We start from the raw sequence: 18,526 nt of genomic DNA, 5'->3' as shown, positions 1-18,526 counted from the left end.
CACACACACACACACACACACTGTCTTCCCTAAAATGTACACTGAAAGCAACCTAAGAACCACTGAGTTCCAACTGTGGTGAAAGAGGTCAGCTAGGTCACTTGTGTGCTTGGGAAAGGTGTGGGGGCTGCCAGGAAAAGGTGGTCTCCATTTAGGATTTATAAGAAGGCTTTCCCAGGAAGGGGAGTGTACTCTCCAGACGGCTGGGACAGACATCTTTTGTCTTAGGCTGGCTCTCATCTACTTCCCCACAAATTCTAACTACATGCTTACAAACCACATTGGTCCTCTCTTTTTTTTTCATCAGGCCTTGGACTTCCATCCTGAACACTAGCACCCACATCAAGATGGAAGACCCAAGCACATCCTTCTTGGGACCTTGAGGCCCTTCCTACTGCTTTCTAGGAGTGAGGACCTCATTTCTTCGGGACTAGTGAGTCAGTTGCTTTTCAACCTATGTGTACCCTCCCCGAACTTCCCATCCCAGATGTAGACAAGGTGCCAAGTAAGGAACAATCCTCTCACTGGTTCTGTAGTTCTTAGCAACTAACTCAGTTGACAGCGACTGGTTGGTTCTGCTGCATCCTATCTAATGAGGGAGTGTATGTACACACCTGCCGTAGCACAGGAGGGTTGCAGTTGCTAAGTACATCTGAGTTAGATGAAGGGATAACTGAATGTGTCCACTCCTGAGAGGAGCATAGACAAGTATTTCCTACTGCTGTCTTCACTTGAAATATCTGTGGTACCAGCAGCAGTTTGCTGTGTGCACAATCGCGTGAACTCAATGAGGTTACCTTCTACCCACAATTGCCGTTGCTGGGGCATAGGCTGGGCCTCTCCCTCTTTCTGCTCCTGGGCCGCTTTGAGTGAGCAGCTCTTTCTTCTGCTAGCCCTTCCCAGCATGTTGCTTTCCCCTGGCACAGGCCAGAAACCCAGGGAGCAAGCCAGTCACTGAAACAATGAGCCAAGAAAAGTCTGGTTTTCTTTCGAGTTGTTTCTTTCAGGTACTTTTATAGTTCACTAGCACCAAGAAGATTGTTTTTCACAAGTAATAAGGCACAGACAGATGAAATCTACCTGGTCAGATACAATGTTCTGTTACCTTGTGGTGAAAAACAATATTTAGAACCAAAGATATCAGACAGTGCAGGGCCTTTAGTGACATATGACTCTCCAGGGCTGCTCTGGCTACGGGAAGGGTGATCTCTCCTACGCTTAAGCCCTTGCTCTTGGGGTCATCTCTACCACTCTGTCCAGGTGAGATGCAGCCACTCCCCTGAGTATTGCAGCCGTGACACAGGGAAAAAACAGGATATCTGAGAGGAGCCCCAGTGAGATTTTAAAATTTTTATTTATTTATTGCTTTTTTTTTTTTTTGGAGGAGGTAGGTTGTAAGGGCAGAGGGCAGATATGGATGTGGATGGGGAGATGAATGGGATTGAGGTACATGACATGAAATTGAGAATCAATAAAATGTTTTTTGTTTTTGTTTTTGTTTTTTAATTTAAGTGTAGATTATCTGTCACTCTCTAGCCAGGGACTGATTTGGTGTCTGTACTGTGACCACTTACTTAAAATTTCCAATTTTCCTGGGCTAAGATTTTTTTTTCCTTCTGAATTACATTTCTTTCTCCTTTTTAAAAGAATGAATTGTATGCCAGACATTGAAATTCACATTTTTGTTACCAAGGTTAATATGTAACTTTGTTCTTAATTTACTTGTGCAAATATCCTGCCTTTTGGCCTATAATGGCCTAGGGGTTAGATAGCGCTCCCTAGAGTAGGAGATCTGAGAGTCAGTACCATAGCAGGAGAGCATCACAACAGATGCATCGGAAGGAAAGCAAACATCTCACTGGATGCTTGAGAACAAAGGACAAATACAAGTCTATTACAGTTATAGGAGTTTAAGTCAGTGAGCATCCCTCCCTTGGTGTCCCCTTTCCCAACCTTCCCATCCTTATGCTTTGCAAGTGGAGTGTGTGGTTAAATGGTTGGTTCCCTTAATCTCTTTATCAATTGAGTGTTCATAATGTTTTCACATTGGGGCCTAGGATAGCTTAGGGGAAACACTCTCCCAAGACTACATAATCATCTCATCTCATAATCATCATCAATCTTATTGATTGATTGATTGATTGATTGACTGACTGGTTATTCTGAGACAGGGTCTTGATACATAGTAAAGGCTAGCCTCATAACTCAACCTACCAAGTGCTGTGATAATAAATATATATGACCATGCCTGGCCCAATTGGATTTATTTTAATGTGCAATATTGCATGCAGACGTATGGGACAAGTGTTGGCAGATAACATCATCATGTTCAGTCATCCATGTCTTAGTTAAGAGAGCAAGTTATTACTCTGAAAACATTAAATAGGGCCCTATGTTTCTCTATTATCTTCAGTCTAAGAGAGAATGTCTGCCTACCTATCATGTTTCTATGCACCCAGTGGAATTATTATAGAAAAATCCATCCAGTATGAGTTCATTGTTCAGTTCTCTTTCCATGGTGAAGCATCTTGTATCTTTAATAAAATGAGTACTTTATAGGGGAGGAAAAGAACAGAGGATGGAAATGTCCACTGTTGAACGAAGGTGTGTGGCAGTGACCATGGATTCCTTTCAAGCTTTTTGAATAGTGTGCTGGTGGGTGGCTAGCTATTCTGTAGGGGGAGCACGGTGGAAAACCTGAAGCCTCTGCATTTATTAGAGCTACAACATTCAGACAGATGGCAATCCCTGAGGTCATGATAAGATTATGGCAAACACCTCCATCATGCAGTGCCTGAGTAAACTTAGTCTACGGATGGTACCCCCAGGGACAGGCACTTGCTGGTATAAGATCAAGGCAAGCATTTCAGGAAACAGACAACTTCATCTGCATCATTCTTACAAGCTGAAGTTTTTATTATTTACTGAATTATCTATGTTAAAAAACATCTGTGCCTGGTATGAAATTTCACTCCATCAAGTGTTACAAATGACTTTCATTTTCATTACGAGCAGGAGAATGAATAAAGGACAGGTGTTAGGAAACATGGCAATAAATTAGAATATAATTTACAAAAGCAAAAATAGTAACAGTGTACCACATTAATACTGAGTATAAAATAATAAGCAACAACTAATCACAATAATACAAAGGTAATTTTGTCCTGTATTATTAACGATACCTATAAGACATTCACTCAAATACATAAATTCCTAATGAAATGGACTATTGGGAAATCATACCTGCCTTTAGGGGTTCAATCATTTGGGTATATTTAACATTCCTATTTTGGTAGGCCTTTATACCAGTGGCAGACACTGCTCCTAGCCACGGGTACCCTGGTACCCTAAGTAGTCAATATAGCTCACAACATTTGGAGTGCCTGCCAGGGTAGCCCAGCCTCTGCTGCTCATCCCACTTTTACCATGGAGGGCAGAGATGACAGCAGTAGCAGTGGCATTGTGATGTGTTACGGAAGATGCTGTTCATTTTGTGTAACCTGCTCAGGTTTAAATTCAGGGTCTACTTGAGAATGTTGAATCCTGTTATATCCATGCTTCGTTTCCCCATGGAAGGGAACCATGTGCTGCCCCTTGGCAGTAGCCTGTCCGCAGCGCCAGTGCACTTCCTGGAGAGAGCACAGGCTGAGCTCTTACCCTATCAGTAGCAGAGGCAGGCACTGCACAGTTATCTGGGGGGTCAGCCCTTTCGATGTTAGCTTCCAAATGAGGTAAATACAGCTTTTTACAAGTATTGTAGGAAATCTTCTTGGAATATAAGCATGATTTAATATTAATGTTGGTACAAAAAAAAAAAATCAAATCTGGATAGCAAGCCTATGTGTAAACTGCCTTAGCGATCGCCCAGTCTTCCTATATTTTACCAGGGCACATTAGCACCAAGTTAACTGTCCTTTGAAAAGGACCAAGTGATTCAAGTCTGGGCCAGGCTCCCATGGGTGGCTTTCCTTAGTGGAATGGCTGGGGTGGCACTTAAGGCTGGTCTTCTCAGGGCAGTTAGATGGAGGTCGTGGCCATATGCTTTGTATCACTGATAGCCTCCTCTGGAAAACTTGGGAATGATAACCGAGAAAGAAGCAGGGGATGAGATATGGCTGGTCACAATGGAGTGTGGGCTAACATCCAGGCCAACTGTACATAGCAAGCAAGAAGCTGAGGAGGCCTTTGGTGACAGCCTTTCTAAGGTCACCACATAGGTGACACACCAAAATCTATCTTCAGAGCACAGTGGTAGATAAGTGAGACATGCTCTTAAATGAAAATATTCTCTTTGTTACCAAGTAGCCATCTAATTTGTGATTTAGATGATGCTGTGTGTATGGGGCTATGTGTAAGAGGGACTAAGGAGGCGTGCTTGACACAAAGCACACTCACCAACAACCTACTACAAGCTACAAGTGTTCAAGTACGAAGTATTAACATAAACAAGTACCCTTAAAAGTCTAGTTGTTGAATCTTTTGATGGCAACTTGTGAAGCTTGAAGGTGGGAAGACCTAAGCTGGTCATTTCAGTTCAGTAAGATATGATTGTTAGAACCTGACTCACCCAGAAAACTGGGTTTCACATTTAATTGCCATTTAGAATATCTGTAAAAATTATGTGGTCAAGTGACTTTTAAACTTATAGTTTGTGATCTCTCTTCATGGAGCTTTTCTTCTTTGGTTGTTATCCTTCCCTACTTTAAAACTCACAGAAACAGCACATTTATATGCAAGCAAACTCACCTGTTCCCCCACTCAGGAGTGTCTGAGTGAGTGTGAACACACACACATACACACACGTATACACTTGCTCTCATATAAATAAATGCCCTTCTACCATATCAAAGAAGGGACATCTGGAACCCATCATATTGTCAGCCAATGGAAAAAGGGCCTGCCTGGCTCTTACTAAGCCAGCTTATCTTTCGCATGGCATCATCTCCATAAGCTTACCATGCATGCAACAGCGCAGCAGGGCAGAAGCTGTTCTGTGGCTGGTGGGGATGTAAACACTAAGGAGACTGGGTGATTCAAATAAGGCATCCCACGTGATGGCTGCCAAGGGCCTGGTGCTTCAGTCTCTGCCGTACCCTAGGTCTGGCTTCTGCATGAAACCGAAATGTTTTTCTCTTAAAATTTTAATGGGAATCTCAGCTTCCCTTGCACAATGGCAAGTTGGGCACAGACTCTTAGCACTGAGTTTATAGACTTGCGCAGCTGCAGCGATTGCTGCCCAGCTTCAAACCAAGTCCCTCACTGTTTAATAGAGTTTATACATGGCTCACAGCAGTGCTCAGAACAGGGGTTATTCCTAAGGAAATTGAGTGGGACAAAGAAAAATAATACAAATTTTCATTACTTTTGATTTATAATTGTTTCTTAAATTACAGTTTAAAGCCCATTTTATAATTTAAATTGTGGTGCTATTGTGGTGTGATAAAGAGTAGTAAATATTTTTAAGCTATGACTTAAGAATTCTGAATCTCTTCTACTTTCATAGTTAACCAAGTCATAATAACTACATTTTAAACAGTCTTAAATACAAATGGATTCAGTGTCATTGCTAAGTCCATAATAAAAATTATCTTATGGTCCAAGGAGGTAAACAGGCTATTAGATTTACTCTAAAGAACACAAACGTTCCACAGTAAGCGAGTTTCCTGTGTTGTTTGGATCTCTCAGATCTGGCATTCCCTCCTGATACTGTGTCCAGCACTTTGGATCAATAAATCCCACTTCACAGAAGTTAAAATAATATTGAAATCCTGTCAGCTGGTGCTGACCAGTGGTTACATTTTCCACAGGGTAATGCTTTTGTAAGGACATCCATCCTCTTCCTCTGGGTGGCTCTCTTTGATGGACGCATTTCCACGATGAAATGACAGGACTCTCTGGCTTTCTGCGGGTCAGTGTCCTTGGCAGGTCTTACAACACATCTGTCTGAAGTATGCTCGACTGCAGAACTTGAACTTCAGCACCAGTGGGCAATAAGCCACTTTGTTCACATCTTTGCACTCTAACAAATGGAGGCAGAAGGTGGGAAACCATTAGAGTCACATAAACAAGCTGATAAGCCCGCTCAGCTAGCAGGGACCCCACTGGCTGATCCACCTTCACTTCTATGCCCCTCTGACTTTTTTTAAAATTTTGTTTTTGTTTTTAAGCACACTGTCTGGAACAGCCTACCAGAAACATTCTTTTGGTATATTTTTAACACAATTTTTAAAAAATGCAAGGCTTTTCTTCTAGACTTTTATAAGTATGGTTCATGCCCGCTGGGTCTTGAAAGAATTACCATTTGTTGGGATAAGTGATCACTTTAGACATCTTGGAAACATGAGTCATTTTTCTTACAGTGCTTTTATTGCTTCTTTCTCAAGGCTTATTTTATTCAACATGTAAGGTTATCCAGAATCAAACATGAGTTGCATTGTTTGATACCAAAGTCCACATGTCTTTCAGTAATACTGCATGCAAAGGACTGCAGATGGTGGTCTGGATTCAGCAAGTCCACTACAAGGAGGAAAGCTGTGAGATCTGTCTAACAGATACTGTCTAAGGACAGTGGTCTGTGGGCTTTGGAAACGCAGAGATGTCTTATTTTTTTTTTAAATTTGGACGTGAGCTATGGCCTGCCTAGCTCCTGTGTGTATTTTCTTATCAGCATTAGAGTGGCCATAGCTACAATATGAAGCTCTGGCAAGCAGAAGGTGAACGAGTCTTTCCCTCATCTCCCACGAGGACTGAGCACTTTGACTGACAGAGCCCCTCCTTCCTCTTCCATCAGTATAACCCACTATTGCAAATGTCACTCTCTCTAGTATTCTCGTTATTTTATTTGGGGATTTCAAAATATTTGGGAACACAGTAATAAAATTTTCACATTCCTCCACCTGATTATATTGAAATATCCTGAGAAAACTACTTAAGGCAATTCAGCCACGTGTAGGCCCAGGTACAACTCAGTGGAGCACAGCTTTTGTTGTTTGTTTGCTTTGTTCTGGCTTCAGAATCTGTAGAAGCATGGTACAATGAGTACAAAACGAGGAGACTGCTCCTGGCTCTTCTAACATTTGAAATTCTAAAGCTCAGAAAGGAAGACTAGAAGAAGCCCTGCTCACTTGGCAGAGCATACATGAGGTGATGCATACAATGAGAAGCACAGGCCAAGGCATCCAGCTCAGTAAGCCACAGCTGGGTAGCTCTCCCTGCCTCTGACAACACCCGTCATACATCATTATTCTGAGATCTGTCAGATGAGCACAGGCTGCCAGGAAGATCTACACATATACGCAGACAGAGAATTAACATAAAGCTATTAAACAGTGTAGGCAGACCATGGAGCCAGCGGCCAGCAGCTAGGAGAGACCTGGGCAAGCTCCGAGAATGGCTGAGACTCAAGACAGCAGAACTTGAAGAGATACCGGGGCTATACAGAACATTGCTGCAGTGTGGAGCTCCTAAACAGGGCCATGTGGAAGATCCAGTTCCTACTCTTTGGTTTTGCCTTCTAGGAACTGCTATGACTAGAAAAATCAGTTCATTACACATTTGGATTGATGAAAGCATATTCACCAAAGCTCAGCCACAACTAGTCTTTTATTTGTTCAGTCTTTTAACTCCACAAGAGCTTAATTTAGTAACAGCATTAAACATTGTAATTTATCAAGCACTTCCTTTATGTCAGGCACAACCTTAGGCAGTTTTATACCTTTATATTTAATCCTTTTAAGTATGTGAAATGTCAGCTTTCCATAGACAGCAAAGCTTAAGCTTAGAAAGGTTTTGGAACATATGCTGGGTCATAGAGCTAGTCACTATAAAGACTAAGGTCAAACCTCAGGTTTGTCTGACTACAAAGGCACTCGTTTTGGCAGCATTCTTGGCACTGAAATGAAAATATAGGTCTCAATTTGAGCTGGCACAGTGGTAGGCCAGACTGTGGGGTTTCATGGCCAGGTCTTATAACTTTTGAGAGTTTGACCTACCTTCTTAGAGAAGGGAAGAGATGTTTGGGAGAAGAGAAAGATGTTTCTAGGTCCCAGACATTCAGAGTAGACTGAATTATTCTCCTAACTTTTTCTCATCGTAGTTACATTAGTAAGCATTTGGTGATTGATATAAAAAGTTTTAAAGACCCATTATTATAGAAAGATGAATAGAATCTCTGAAATATCTAAACCATAATAAAAGATACTGATGATTTCCACCTCAGCACTGACATTCTAATTTAGCAAGAGAGGGCTGCCTGTCCGGACACACTGCTGACATATTTGAGAGGTCTTAATTATAAAACTTAGCTCCTTACTAGTCAGCCTCATTCTCAAAATATGTTAAAACTATGAAATAGTTTGTCTTCTAATCTTGAGGTAATATATCATACAGCTAACTTATAGTTTAAAACAGTTTTAACTGTATATTCACTGTACAGATTGTGCTATCTAGATCATCTTCACAGCACATCTGAAAACCCTAGAACAAAAAGAAGCAAATACACCCAAGAGGAGTAGACAGCTGGAAATAATCAAACTCAGGGCTGAAATCAACCCAGTAGAAACAAAAAGAACTATTATAAAGAATCGACAAAACCAGGAGCTGGTTCTTTGAGAAAATCAACAAGATAGATAAACCCTTAGTCAGACTAACCAGAGGGCACAGAGACAGTACCTAAATCAACAAAATTAGAAATGAAAAGGTATAGATAACAACAGAACTGAGGAAATTAAAAAAAAAAATCACCAGATCCTACTACAAAAGCCTATACTCAGCACAACTGGAAAATCTGAATGAAATGGACAATTTTCTAGACAGATACCAGGTACCAAAGTTAAATCAGGATCAGATAAAACATCTAAACAGCCCCATAACTCCTAAAGAAATAGAAGCAGCCATTAAAAGTCTCCCAACAGAAAAACAGTCCAGGACCAGATGGATTTAGTACAGAGTTTTATCAGACCTTCAAAGACCACCTAATACCAATACTCTTCAAACTATTCCACAAAATAGAAACAGAAGGAACACTATCCAATTCATTTTATGAAGCCACAGTTATGCTGTGTATTCTCCCTTGGAGATGGAATGGTTTCTTCTAATCAGGAACTTGTCACAATTTCCTTTCATAGAGGACTTCATAAGAGATTTTTCTCTACTTCTATTATGTTTAATGTTCCAAATAGATTTTAAAAACTGGTTGAGTGCCTATTGCTTCTAGCTTCAGAAGATCTCATGTTTATTTAAGAGGCATTTAACTATTATAAATGATCTTGATGACTTAAAAAAATAAAAAGATTAAAAAAATCATCTTCATGTAACAATGTCCTGTGCATTTAACACACACCCTGCTATTTCCCCTTCTTGTAGTCTTCTGCTAGTCCCCTTTACTTTCCTAGAAAGCTTTGCACCTCTTTTCATGTCATATAATATAAATGATTTTATCTATCTATTTAAAATGTATACTCTACAAGTAAGAGAAAACATATGATATTAGTCTTTCTGAGACTGGCTTAATTCACTTACTGTGGTTATTTTCAGCTGCATCCATTTTCCTGCATATAAGTTTGTTCTTCTTTTTATTTGTTTAAAAAATATTTTTTTATCTATTCCTCTGCTGCTGGAGACCTAGGTTGGGTTCATATTTAGCTATTGCTGAGTTTCTGCATTAAATATGGATGTACAAGTCTAGCTGTGATATACTGACTAGGAATCCTTTGGTTAAATACTCAGGAGTGGCATAGCTGGAAATGTAAACTAATCCAGCTATTATGGAAGTGAGTTTGGAGGTTCTTCTTAAAAAAAAAAGACTACCATATAGCTTGACTATATCACAGGAAGGCAGACTTTTGTGGGAAGAAAAATCACATTTTTCCACTGAAGTAAAAAAAAAAAATCACAACAGAAATATGTTTTAATTTCTGAATGATTTTCAGTGTCCTAGTGAAACCATTAAAATAGATTCTTCAGGTTTAGTGAAAGGCATATTGTTTTCTGTGTTTGGTCTGTTTAAAGATTTGGTCTCCACTATCATATTTTTTCCATTACAGGCAGATGTACTAGCACTGGGCCACTCTTCTGCTGCCTTTTAGCAGTAGAATCTGAGTCAGAGGGTCATAGAGTTTAAGATGAGGGCATCTGATTTTGTCTTCTATATCATCATGTCCCGGCTAAGTGTGCTCTTGGGAGGAAAACATTCTTTATATTGTTTTTGTACTCTGGAGTCCTCCCCATGTAGATATTAGGAAACATTTCGTCTCGCCTCTTTTTATACCCTACTCTACTCCTGAAGTTAAACTGTCATACAGAATTACAGGGAGAATAACTCAGGCAGTGCTCACAAACTCTTTTGGTATAAACTAAACACATTAGAATTGTAACTAACCTGCCACACATTCTGGAAATAGACTTTGGTAGCTTTAAGTAACAAAATGAGATAAGCTACTTCATAAGAAATATATAAAATGCTTTTTGTTGATGTGCTAATGAGTTTCTCTCAGGCATTTTACATTAATCTTTCAAAACTTTGACTTAGAAGATATATTTTCAAAATTAAACAGAGGCTATGGACTTAGGATGCACTTGGATTCAGTCATTGCAACTTTAAAGCTGGGTTTGGTCCATCTTGTAAGATCCACAAGAGTATACTAAATGGAGCTATAAGTTGAACATCTAAGGTTTATCTTTTGGATTAAAAACCTATGATCAGCTTCTGATAACTTGTCCATGGAAATGGAGAACCCACCAAGAAATGAGAGAGCTAAGGGGTGCATGGGCATGCAGTTCAGGAGATGGTGCCTGGGTACTTTTCATCTAAAACTATACTAGAGCCCTTGACACTTGATGCATTTGGGCAGTAAGGGATGAATTAACAAGCCCTGAAGCAAGGTGATATCAGCCACCACTCCGGTTTCAGGTTAATGTAGATGATTGCTGTCTGTGTTGCTTCCTCTCCTCTTCTCTCTTCCCCTCAGCCTTATCTCCCGGATGCCACCCACATTCAAGATGGTGTAATCCCAACTCAAATGACAGGAATGTGCATGAAATGCCAAGTGGATTAGGAGCTCCTTGAAGTGATCAAGGAAAACAGAAATCCTGGTCTTCCTTATCTCCTTTAAATTAAGGTCTTCAAATGACCTTTCTTGTTCTTCTTACTGATTTTCATATATCATAAATTTTGCTAGAAGATTTGTGGAGCTGGGTTAGATTTTCTCAGAGAAGTGTGTCTGAGGAAAACTGAGACCCAGCAAAGCTACCATATGACATCTCAAGCCGGTAAACCAATGCTTATTACCTACAGCTTTCTGGGTTAATTACTGTCTCATGGCACACCATGAATCACTATCTGCCAGCAACAAATACTAGATGACAGAGTGCCTTGTGCTACTGAGAAGCTAAAAAGATTCCCCATATAAACTTGAGGAAATGTGAAACTGCATGAACAATGAATAAAATGGCATTTGGAGATAGAGTTTCAGGTGAGCTGGAATGGGCTAACCCAACTGCCATATGCACTTGAAAAACGTGTATTTCAAATGCAGTGGTACCCAGTCTGTGTATAACTCACTCTTGGCAGTGATGTGGTATTACCCTCACAGTGGCAGCCTGTCAGGTCTGTCAGAGGCCTGCCTGTGAAGTTTTAACCCTTCAATGAAGGCTTTCAGAAGGAAAGAACAAAAGCAGATGTTGGACACAGCAAACTGCACTGCCCTCTCCTCTCTCCTATATCTTTTCACTATTTTAATGTCTTGATGCCCTGCTTCTGGTTTTTCTCTTATACTCTGACTGGCTTAAACTTCCCTCCATTTGTAAAGTTTCTGTGTGTTTACTTTTTATCTTACTCCAATTCAATTATGTCTGGACATACTTGGCTGAGCCAGGGACTCCCCACATCCCAGCATCTTCTTGGTAAACTGTTGGCAAACCAGTGCCCGTACCCTGTTCACTGTGCAGTGGATGCTCTGTCCATTCATTACACTCCCGATGTACTTGAAGAGCTTCTTTATGTCTCTGCTGAAATACTGCTCACCATGGCAGTCTGCACGTCACCGTCCCTACTAAATTACGCTTCTTTTGTGGACAGAACTTTGTGGTATTCCTAGTCTTGGTGTCTGGCAAAGTAAATGGATTAATGGCAGGATGAATGGAGTATGTTCTCTAAAAAACACTGTCTATAGTTATGTACCGTCTGCTGCGCTCACCAGGCTCCAGTGGATAGTTCCAAACCCACGGTTACACATATGGCCTTGATTAATCTCAGTGGGCCACAAAACAAAACAAATAGACATGAATGTGAGAGAGATTTGTGGGGGAGGGGAACAAGCAGAGATGTAGGGAGGTGAAAATGAGAGAAGACAGTGTGCAAGGTGTATATATGTAAAATTGTAAACAAAATAAGCAAACAAAAAACCCCAAACCCCTATCACCTTGAAGGATGAATTATATCTAAAATAAAGCAGGTTTACTAAAATGTTAATGCAATAGATGGTGAATGTTCACTGAAGAAGTCCTTTAACTTTGTTGTGTATTTGAAACTTTATTATTGTTATAAAACAATATTGAGTAGGTGAGTGACCATTACCTCAGTCTCGGTAGTTAAAACAATTCTCGAGGTTTTAACTACAGACCATTTTATCCCCAGCACTCCGAAGGCAAGGCTGCATTTTAGATTCTGAGAGAGCTCCCCTAACCTGCTCTGTAGTGACAGAACTAAACTGCCTTCCAACACCAGCCTCTCCCTGGGACTCAAGGGAGCCTGACTCTCCTGATAGCTTTGTTCTTTCAACTATGCATTATTAACTAGAAACTGGCCCTTCAGATTTTTCCTAAGAAGTCCATCTGAGCCCCCAAACACAAGTCATTATGTTTGTGATGATCCTCCAGACTTTTCCTAAGAAATCCATCTTACTTCTTCAATTTGATTCCCAAAAACTAAGTCATTATGTTTATGTAAAAACCCTCTCCTGCCATCTGCATATCCATTTTCTCTGTTGGTGACAACTTATGACTTGGGTAAATGCTGCTTTCTGAGTATACCTTGGACTTCTCCAACAGCACATTACAGCTGGCTCACAGAACACTTAGCCTGTGGAGGACACTTGATCCAAAAGGATAAAGTCACTGATCTTCATTTGGATCTCCCTTAAAACTTACATAGATGACTTCACACAGCATATCTACCTTTCTTTAAAAAAAAAAAGCTGGAAGTGAAGGCATACTCCTAGAATTCTATTTTGGAAGACTGAGGCAGAAAGATCATTAATACCAGGTAAGCATGAGTTATATAGAATAATGCTCTCTCTCTCAGTAAAAATGAATAGCATGTAAATATAGAGGAAAATTAACATGCTTCAAAGCTTCCAAATCTGGGTTCAAATCCTGCCTTGTGTGTCTACTACTTCCTACACTTGTAGTCTGGGCAAATTACTATCAGACTTGTAATCTGGGCAAATTACTATTGCATCTTTATGTCCATGCTGAGACATGGGCCCCAGGTTTTTGCTTTTGTTTTTGTCAGCAATAATATGTCACAGAAGATTATTATAAAGATTGTATGATATTATACAGATATATAATTCAGAAAGATTATATATGTGCATATATATATAATCCCAAGTAGAATTAAAGGATCGAATATACAGAGTAGTTTAATGGATTAGTTACATCTTCTTTCCCATTTAACCTTGCATCTTCCAATTCTGAAGTAAAAGGAAGACCTAAACCCAAACGATAGGTTGCTAATAACTTACAATGAGTGAAAACAGCTTCTGTTTTCTATACAGTGTGAACTATTTTCAAGACATGAAGAAGCTACATTTCTAGGATATACCTTACAGGAACACCAACAAAAGTAGATGGCATTAGAGCTATAGGTTTGCAAATTAGAATTACAATTTTAAATTAATGTGAGATATGGTTCCGCCATTCTTAAAATGTAACACACATTACAACAAGTGCACTGTGTGGAGTCGTAAATAACAAACAGGTCTTGCCAAAGATTGTGAGGTCTCTGTGTATACTACACAAGATGATCACGCTTCTCCGGACAAAATCCTAAAGAAACTTTAAAACCATGAACACATTTTTAAGATCATCCTTCAAATTGGACAGAGCAAACTAAAAGGAACACGTATCTTTTGAAGAGGCTTATAAACATTTTATTTTCATTAGAAAATTATCGACTTTATATTTTTTTGTTCCTTTTTGTTTGTTTTAAGAGCAGAGCTAGGTCTCTTTATATAATTCAATTACATGGCTTCAGATGCTGTTGGTGAGCCTGTGCATATATTTCATATAAGAAGAAAGCCTGAAATTCCCTCACTATGCTATATTATTTTAATATTCTAGATAATTTCAGAAATCTCACACATAGTACCATTCAAAATAATTTGAATGATGCCTACATGGATAAAGCATTTTTACTTAAATGAAAGATAAAATTCAGAATTTTGGCTAGCACCTGCTGTTAATAAAAGGATTTCTCCGTGTATAAGAAAAAAGAAAGAAAATTCAAAGAATAAAGACCTTTGTCCTCTTAGCCTTCAAAGAGTAATTTTTTCACTTCTCTACAATGAGAAAGCAGAGTGCTGGTTGTCTTGGAACTCACTATTTAGATTAGCCTCAAACTCACAGAGATCTCCTTTCCTCTGCATCCAGAATGCTGGGATTAAAGGCATGTGCCACTATGTCTTGCTTACAAGAATGGACTCATTGTAGAATGCATTTCCTGAGTTCTGGTAAAGGTCAACCAGAACACTAAGTTAGATATGATCCGAGAGATAGCCATTCTGACGTGCCATTTTAAAGACATGTAAATTTTTCTCCAGATGTTGTGTGACTTAATGTTAAACATATAATGAAACAATCAGGATCAAACAGGTTTTCTGGTTATAGGCAGGTCATACAACAACTTTCACAAACCCCTGGAACATACTGTATCCTAACTGTGAGAGAGCCAGGCTCTTTCGGGGTACTCACCTTCAGTACTGGAGAGAGGGGTGCTATCACATTTGCTGTCACACTGCTGCATGGATGGAGGCCGAGCAGCTTCTGGACAGTCAACAGATGCCTGTCCAGTGTAGGAGAGGCATTGGACAGTTCGCATTTGCTGCCCAAGGCCACACTGAGCAGAGCACTAAATTCAAAGATATTGAAAAAATACCGATTTTCAGTGTTTACCAGATAAAAAGATATTATTTTAATTATTGCACACATTAACTCTTAAAGATCTTATGCAATCATTATTGAGAGGCATATAACTTGTTCATTTTACTGTGGAATTGATTTCAAAACTCTAGACAACAGAAGCCATATAGTACTCAGATGACAGATAGAAATTTGTAAGGTTAGGAGGAATTATATACTTTATGAGGGGAAAAGTCTAAAAGCTAAGACATTGGTATTAACTGATTTATTACTAAATTAGTTGAGAACTAGGGTGCCAGTGCTGTGGCTTATTTACATTCTGTTTATTGAGTCTATTTGACATTGAACTTGAGATGCTAGGGATCCAAAGAACAGGTGAACTTGAGATTTATGGGGTTTGAATGGTAGTACAAGCTCATTATCCTTGTTAGTAACAGTTTGAGACAGGAGGATTATGAGTTTGAAGCTAGTATGGCATACACCAAGTTTTGTCTCTGTCTCAAAACCCCCAAATAATAACAAGAACAATAATAATGTTAGCAATAGAGTGGAATGATTACAGATGTGGAGAAATGTGGTTAAGTGGGGATATGTCTACAGCTGGTCTCATTGGCTTGTGTAGTATCACAGGTAGATCTCATACTTAGGATTTCTATGAGTTAATTCTTACTCTTAAATCTTCACAATGATGGAATCAAAAAGCTCAGGTTTGTATCTCAAAGGAGCCCACATCTGGCTGCCTTACCTGGCCCCAGTCTCCTGTCACCCAGCGGGGAGGAGGGCAACGGCCCAGACTGCAGCGGATGCGAGCAGGAGGCTTGCTCTCCTCTGAACATTGTGCAGCTGGGAATGTTTTAGAAAGGTCACTGCTCTTGCACAGAACAATCCGATGCTTGAATCCTGAACCACATTTTGGAGTACACTGGAAATAAAAACAAATATGAACTAACAACAATTTAAATACAGGAAGTGTGAAGACAGTTGAAGTAAATGCGCATATGTATAAAATACACACTTAGGGAACTGCTCTCAATTATGAAGCACCTTCAACAATCAGTGTAAAGGGAAGCACCTTTACGTTTTCCCTAAGGTCTTTAAGAGCTAAAATCAAGGTTTGCTTTTCTTGGCTAACATTTTCTTCTTTTATTAGGGATAGGCTTATTCTTCTGTTCTTTTCTATTCTTGGCCTCCTTCAGCTGTGATAAAATTCTGCTAAGTTCTGGAATGTGGAAGCTTACTGGGTGTCGTCTTTGAAAGGGAACTTTTATATTATTAGTGGACCACAGGAATGTGTCTTTGTAGAGCAAGTTGGCAGTGGAGTAGATCAATTATTTTCACAGTATCAAGAATATATGCCTGCAGGAAGGGATTATTGCATAAATACCTCTGGTCTTCCTCATGTCCATAAGTCACAGACTTTCAGAATTGGGTGTCCACTCTTCAAATCGAGAAAATGACACTTCTTCCTATGTCACAAATCCTTTCCTTTACATGTCTCTAAATGCAGTTGCTGACTGAAGTGCTACAGTTTTCTGAACCGTTTTTCCAAATCTCTTTTCCTCTCTGTCAATGGGTCTTATACAGATGTGCAAGATGTTATTTGAACCTTTCATTCAGACATCTTCCTGTCTTCCTGATCTTTTTGGGGGTGTGTGTGTGTGGTGACATCCTCTTGGAGATAGGGTAAGAGGAATGGGATGAGGAACTGTCAGAGGGCAGAACTGGAAGGGAATAATGACTGAATGACTGGACTGTAAACAAAGATCAAAGATAATAATAAAAAAAATCTAGCTAAAAAATAAAAGAACCAAAGGGCCAGCAACTCTGCTTGAAGACTGTGTTTCCTATATTTCATAAGCAAGCCACACACATAAAATCTCATCAATATGGTCACCTAAACAAGACCTGAACAATCACAATGCCAGTATATATAGAGAAAATCTCATGGGTCCCACCTCTAGACTAAGAGCTATAGGCAATTGATGCCTACTGAGAGAAGGTGAGAATTAGTCTTCATCAGGAAGAGCCTCCTAACTGGTGTCTAATCCTGAGTGGTCATCCTTAAGAATGTATGCATACAAGCAACAGCAAATGGACTCAATAGGTTGTATCTACACATTTATTTATATATACATGTAACAATAATAATTAAATAATAAGATGCCATGATTTTGAGAAGAGTTGAAAATCAGAAAGAGTTGAAAGAGAGGGAAGTAATAATGTAATTATATATTTTTTATTAGATATTTTATTTATTTACAATTTCAAATGTTCTCCCCTTTCCTGGTTTCCCTTCTAAAAAACAAACAAAAAACAAAAAAACAAAAAAACAAAAAAAAAACAAAAAAACCCCTATTCCCTTCCCACTCCCCCTGCTCACCAACATGCTCTGTCTCACTTCCTGGCCCTGGCATTACCCTACCCTGGGGCATCGAGCCTTCACAGGACCAAGGGCCTCTCCTCCCATTGATGACCGACTAGGCCATATTCTGTTACATATGCAGCTGAAGCCCTGAGTCCCACCATGTGTACTCTTTGGCTGGTGGTTTAGTCCCTGGGAGGTCTGGGTGTACTGGTTAGATCATATTGTTGTTCCTCCTATGGGGCTGCAAACCCATTCAGCTCCTTGGGTCCTTTTTCTAGCTCCTTCATTGGGGACCCTGTGCTCAGTCCAATGGATGGCTGTGAGCCTCTACTTCTGTATTAGTCGGGCTCTGGGAGAGCCTCTCAGGGGACAACTATATCAGGCTCCTGTCAGCTAGCACTTGCTGGCATCCACAATAGTGTCTGGTTTTGGTGATTGTATATGGGAAGGATCCCCAGGTGGGGCAGTCTCTGGATTGTCCTTCCTTCAGTCTCTGCTCCACACTTTGTATGCACACTTTGGTCATCCTTCTGGAGTTTCCTATGGTTTGTGAATTGTATCTTGGGTATTATGAGCTCTGGGCTAATATCCACTTATCAGTGAGTGCATACCCTGTATGTTCTTTTGTGATTGGGTTACCTCACTCAGGATGATATCCTCCAGATCCATCTATTTCCCTAAGAATTTCATAAATTCGTTGTTTTTAATAGCTGAGTAGTACTCCATTGTGTAAATGTACCACATTTTCTGTATCCATTCCTCTGTTGAGGGACATCTGGATTCTTTCCAGCTTCTGGCTATTATAAATAAGGCTGCTATGAACATAGTGGAGCATGTGTCCTTATTACATGTTCTTCCTGATCTTCTATAGCAGTGGTTCTCAACCTGTGGGTTGCAATCCCTTTGGCAAACTTCTATCTCTAAACAAGTTCATAATTCTTAACAGTAGCAAAATTACAGTTATGAAGCATCAACAAAGATAACTGATGATTGGAAGTCATCATGGCATGAAGAACTATACTA

The 18,526-nt window shown here is 39.8% G+C and overlaps 1 protein-coding gene across 9 annotated transcripts in view; it reads right to left on the bottom strand.

The window, feature by feature from the left end:
• Nucleotides 1-2,895: 2,895 nt before the first annotated feature.
• The window catches only part of Adamts6 (ADAM metallopeptidase with thrombospondin type 1 motif 6), a 235,161-nt gene continuing 219,530 nt past the window's right edge, over nucleotides 2,896-18,526 (bottom strand). For 8 of the 9 annotated variants that reach the window (XR_004115935.1, XR_004115934.1, XM_031360639.1 and 5 more), the window contains 3 exons: nucleotides 15,884-16,060; nucleotides 14,971-15,127; nucleotides 2,896-6,019 (listed from right to left, as the gene is read on the bottom strand). Coding sequence is in view for 6 of the 9 variants with exons in the window: in XM_031360639.1 (XP_031216499.1) it covers nucleotides 5,910-6,019; nucleotides 14,971-15,127; nucleotides 15,884-16,060 (444 nt within the window). In the remaining 3 variants the exon portion in view is untranslated. Of the gene's footprint in view, nucleotides 6,020-14,970; nucleotides 15,128-15,883; nucleotides 16,061-18,526 lie in introns of those variants that run through there. The other variant, XM_031360642.1, reaches the window with a different exon arrangement.

The sequence above is a fragment of the Mastomys coucha genome, unplaced genomic scaffold (assembly GCF_008632895.1).
Source record: "Mastomys coucha isolate ucsf_1 unplaced genomic scaffold, UCSF_Mcou_1 pScaffold8, whole genome shotgun sequence".
NCBI classification, from domain to species: domain Eukaryota; kingdom Metazoa; phylum Chordata; class Mammalia; order Rodentia; family Muridae; genus Mastomys; species Mastomys coucha.
This window is presented reverse-complemented; position numbering and strand designations above follow the sequence as displayed.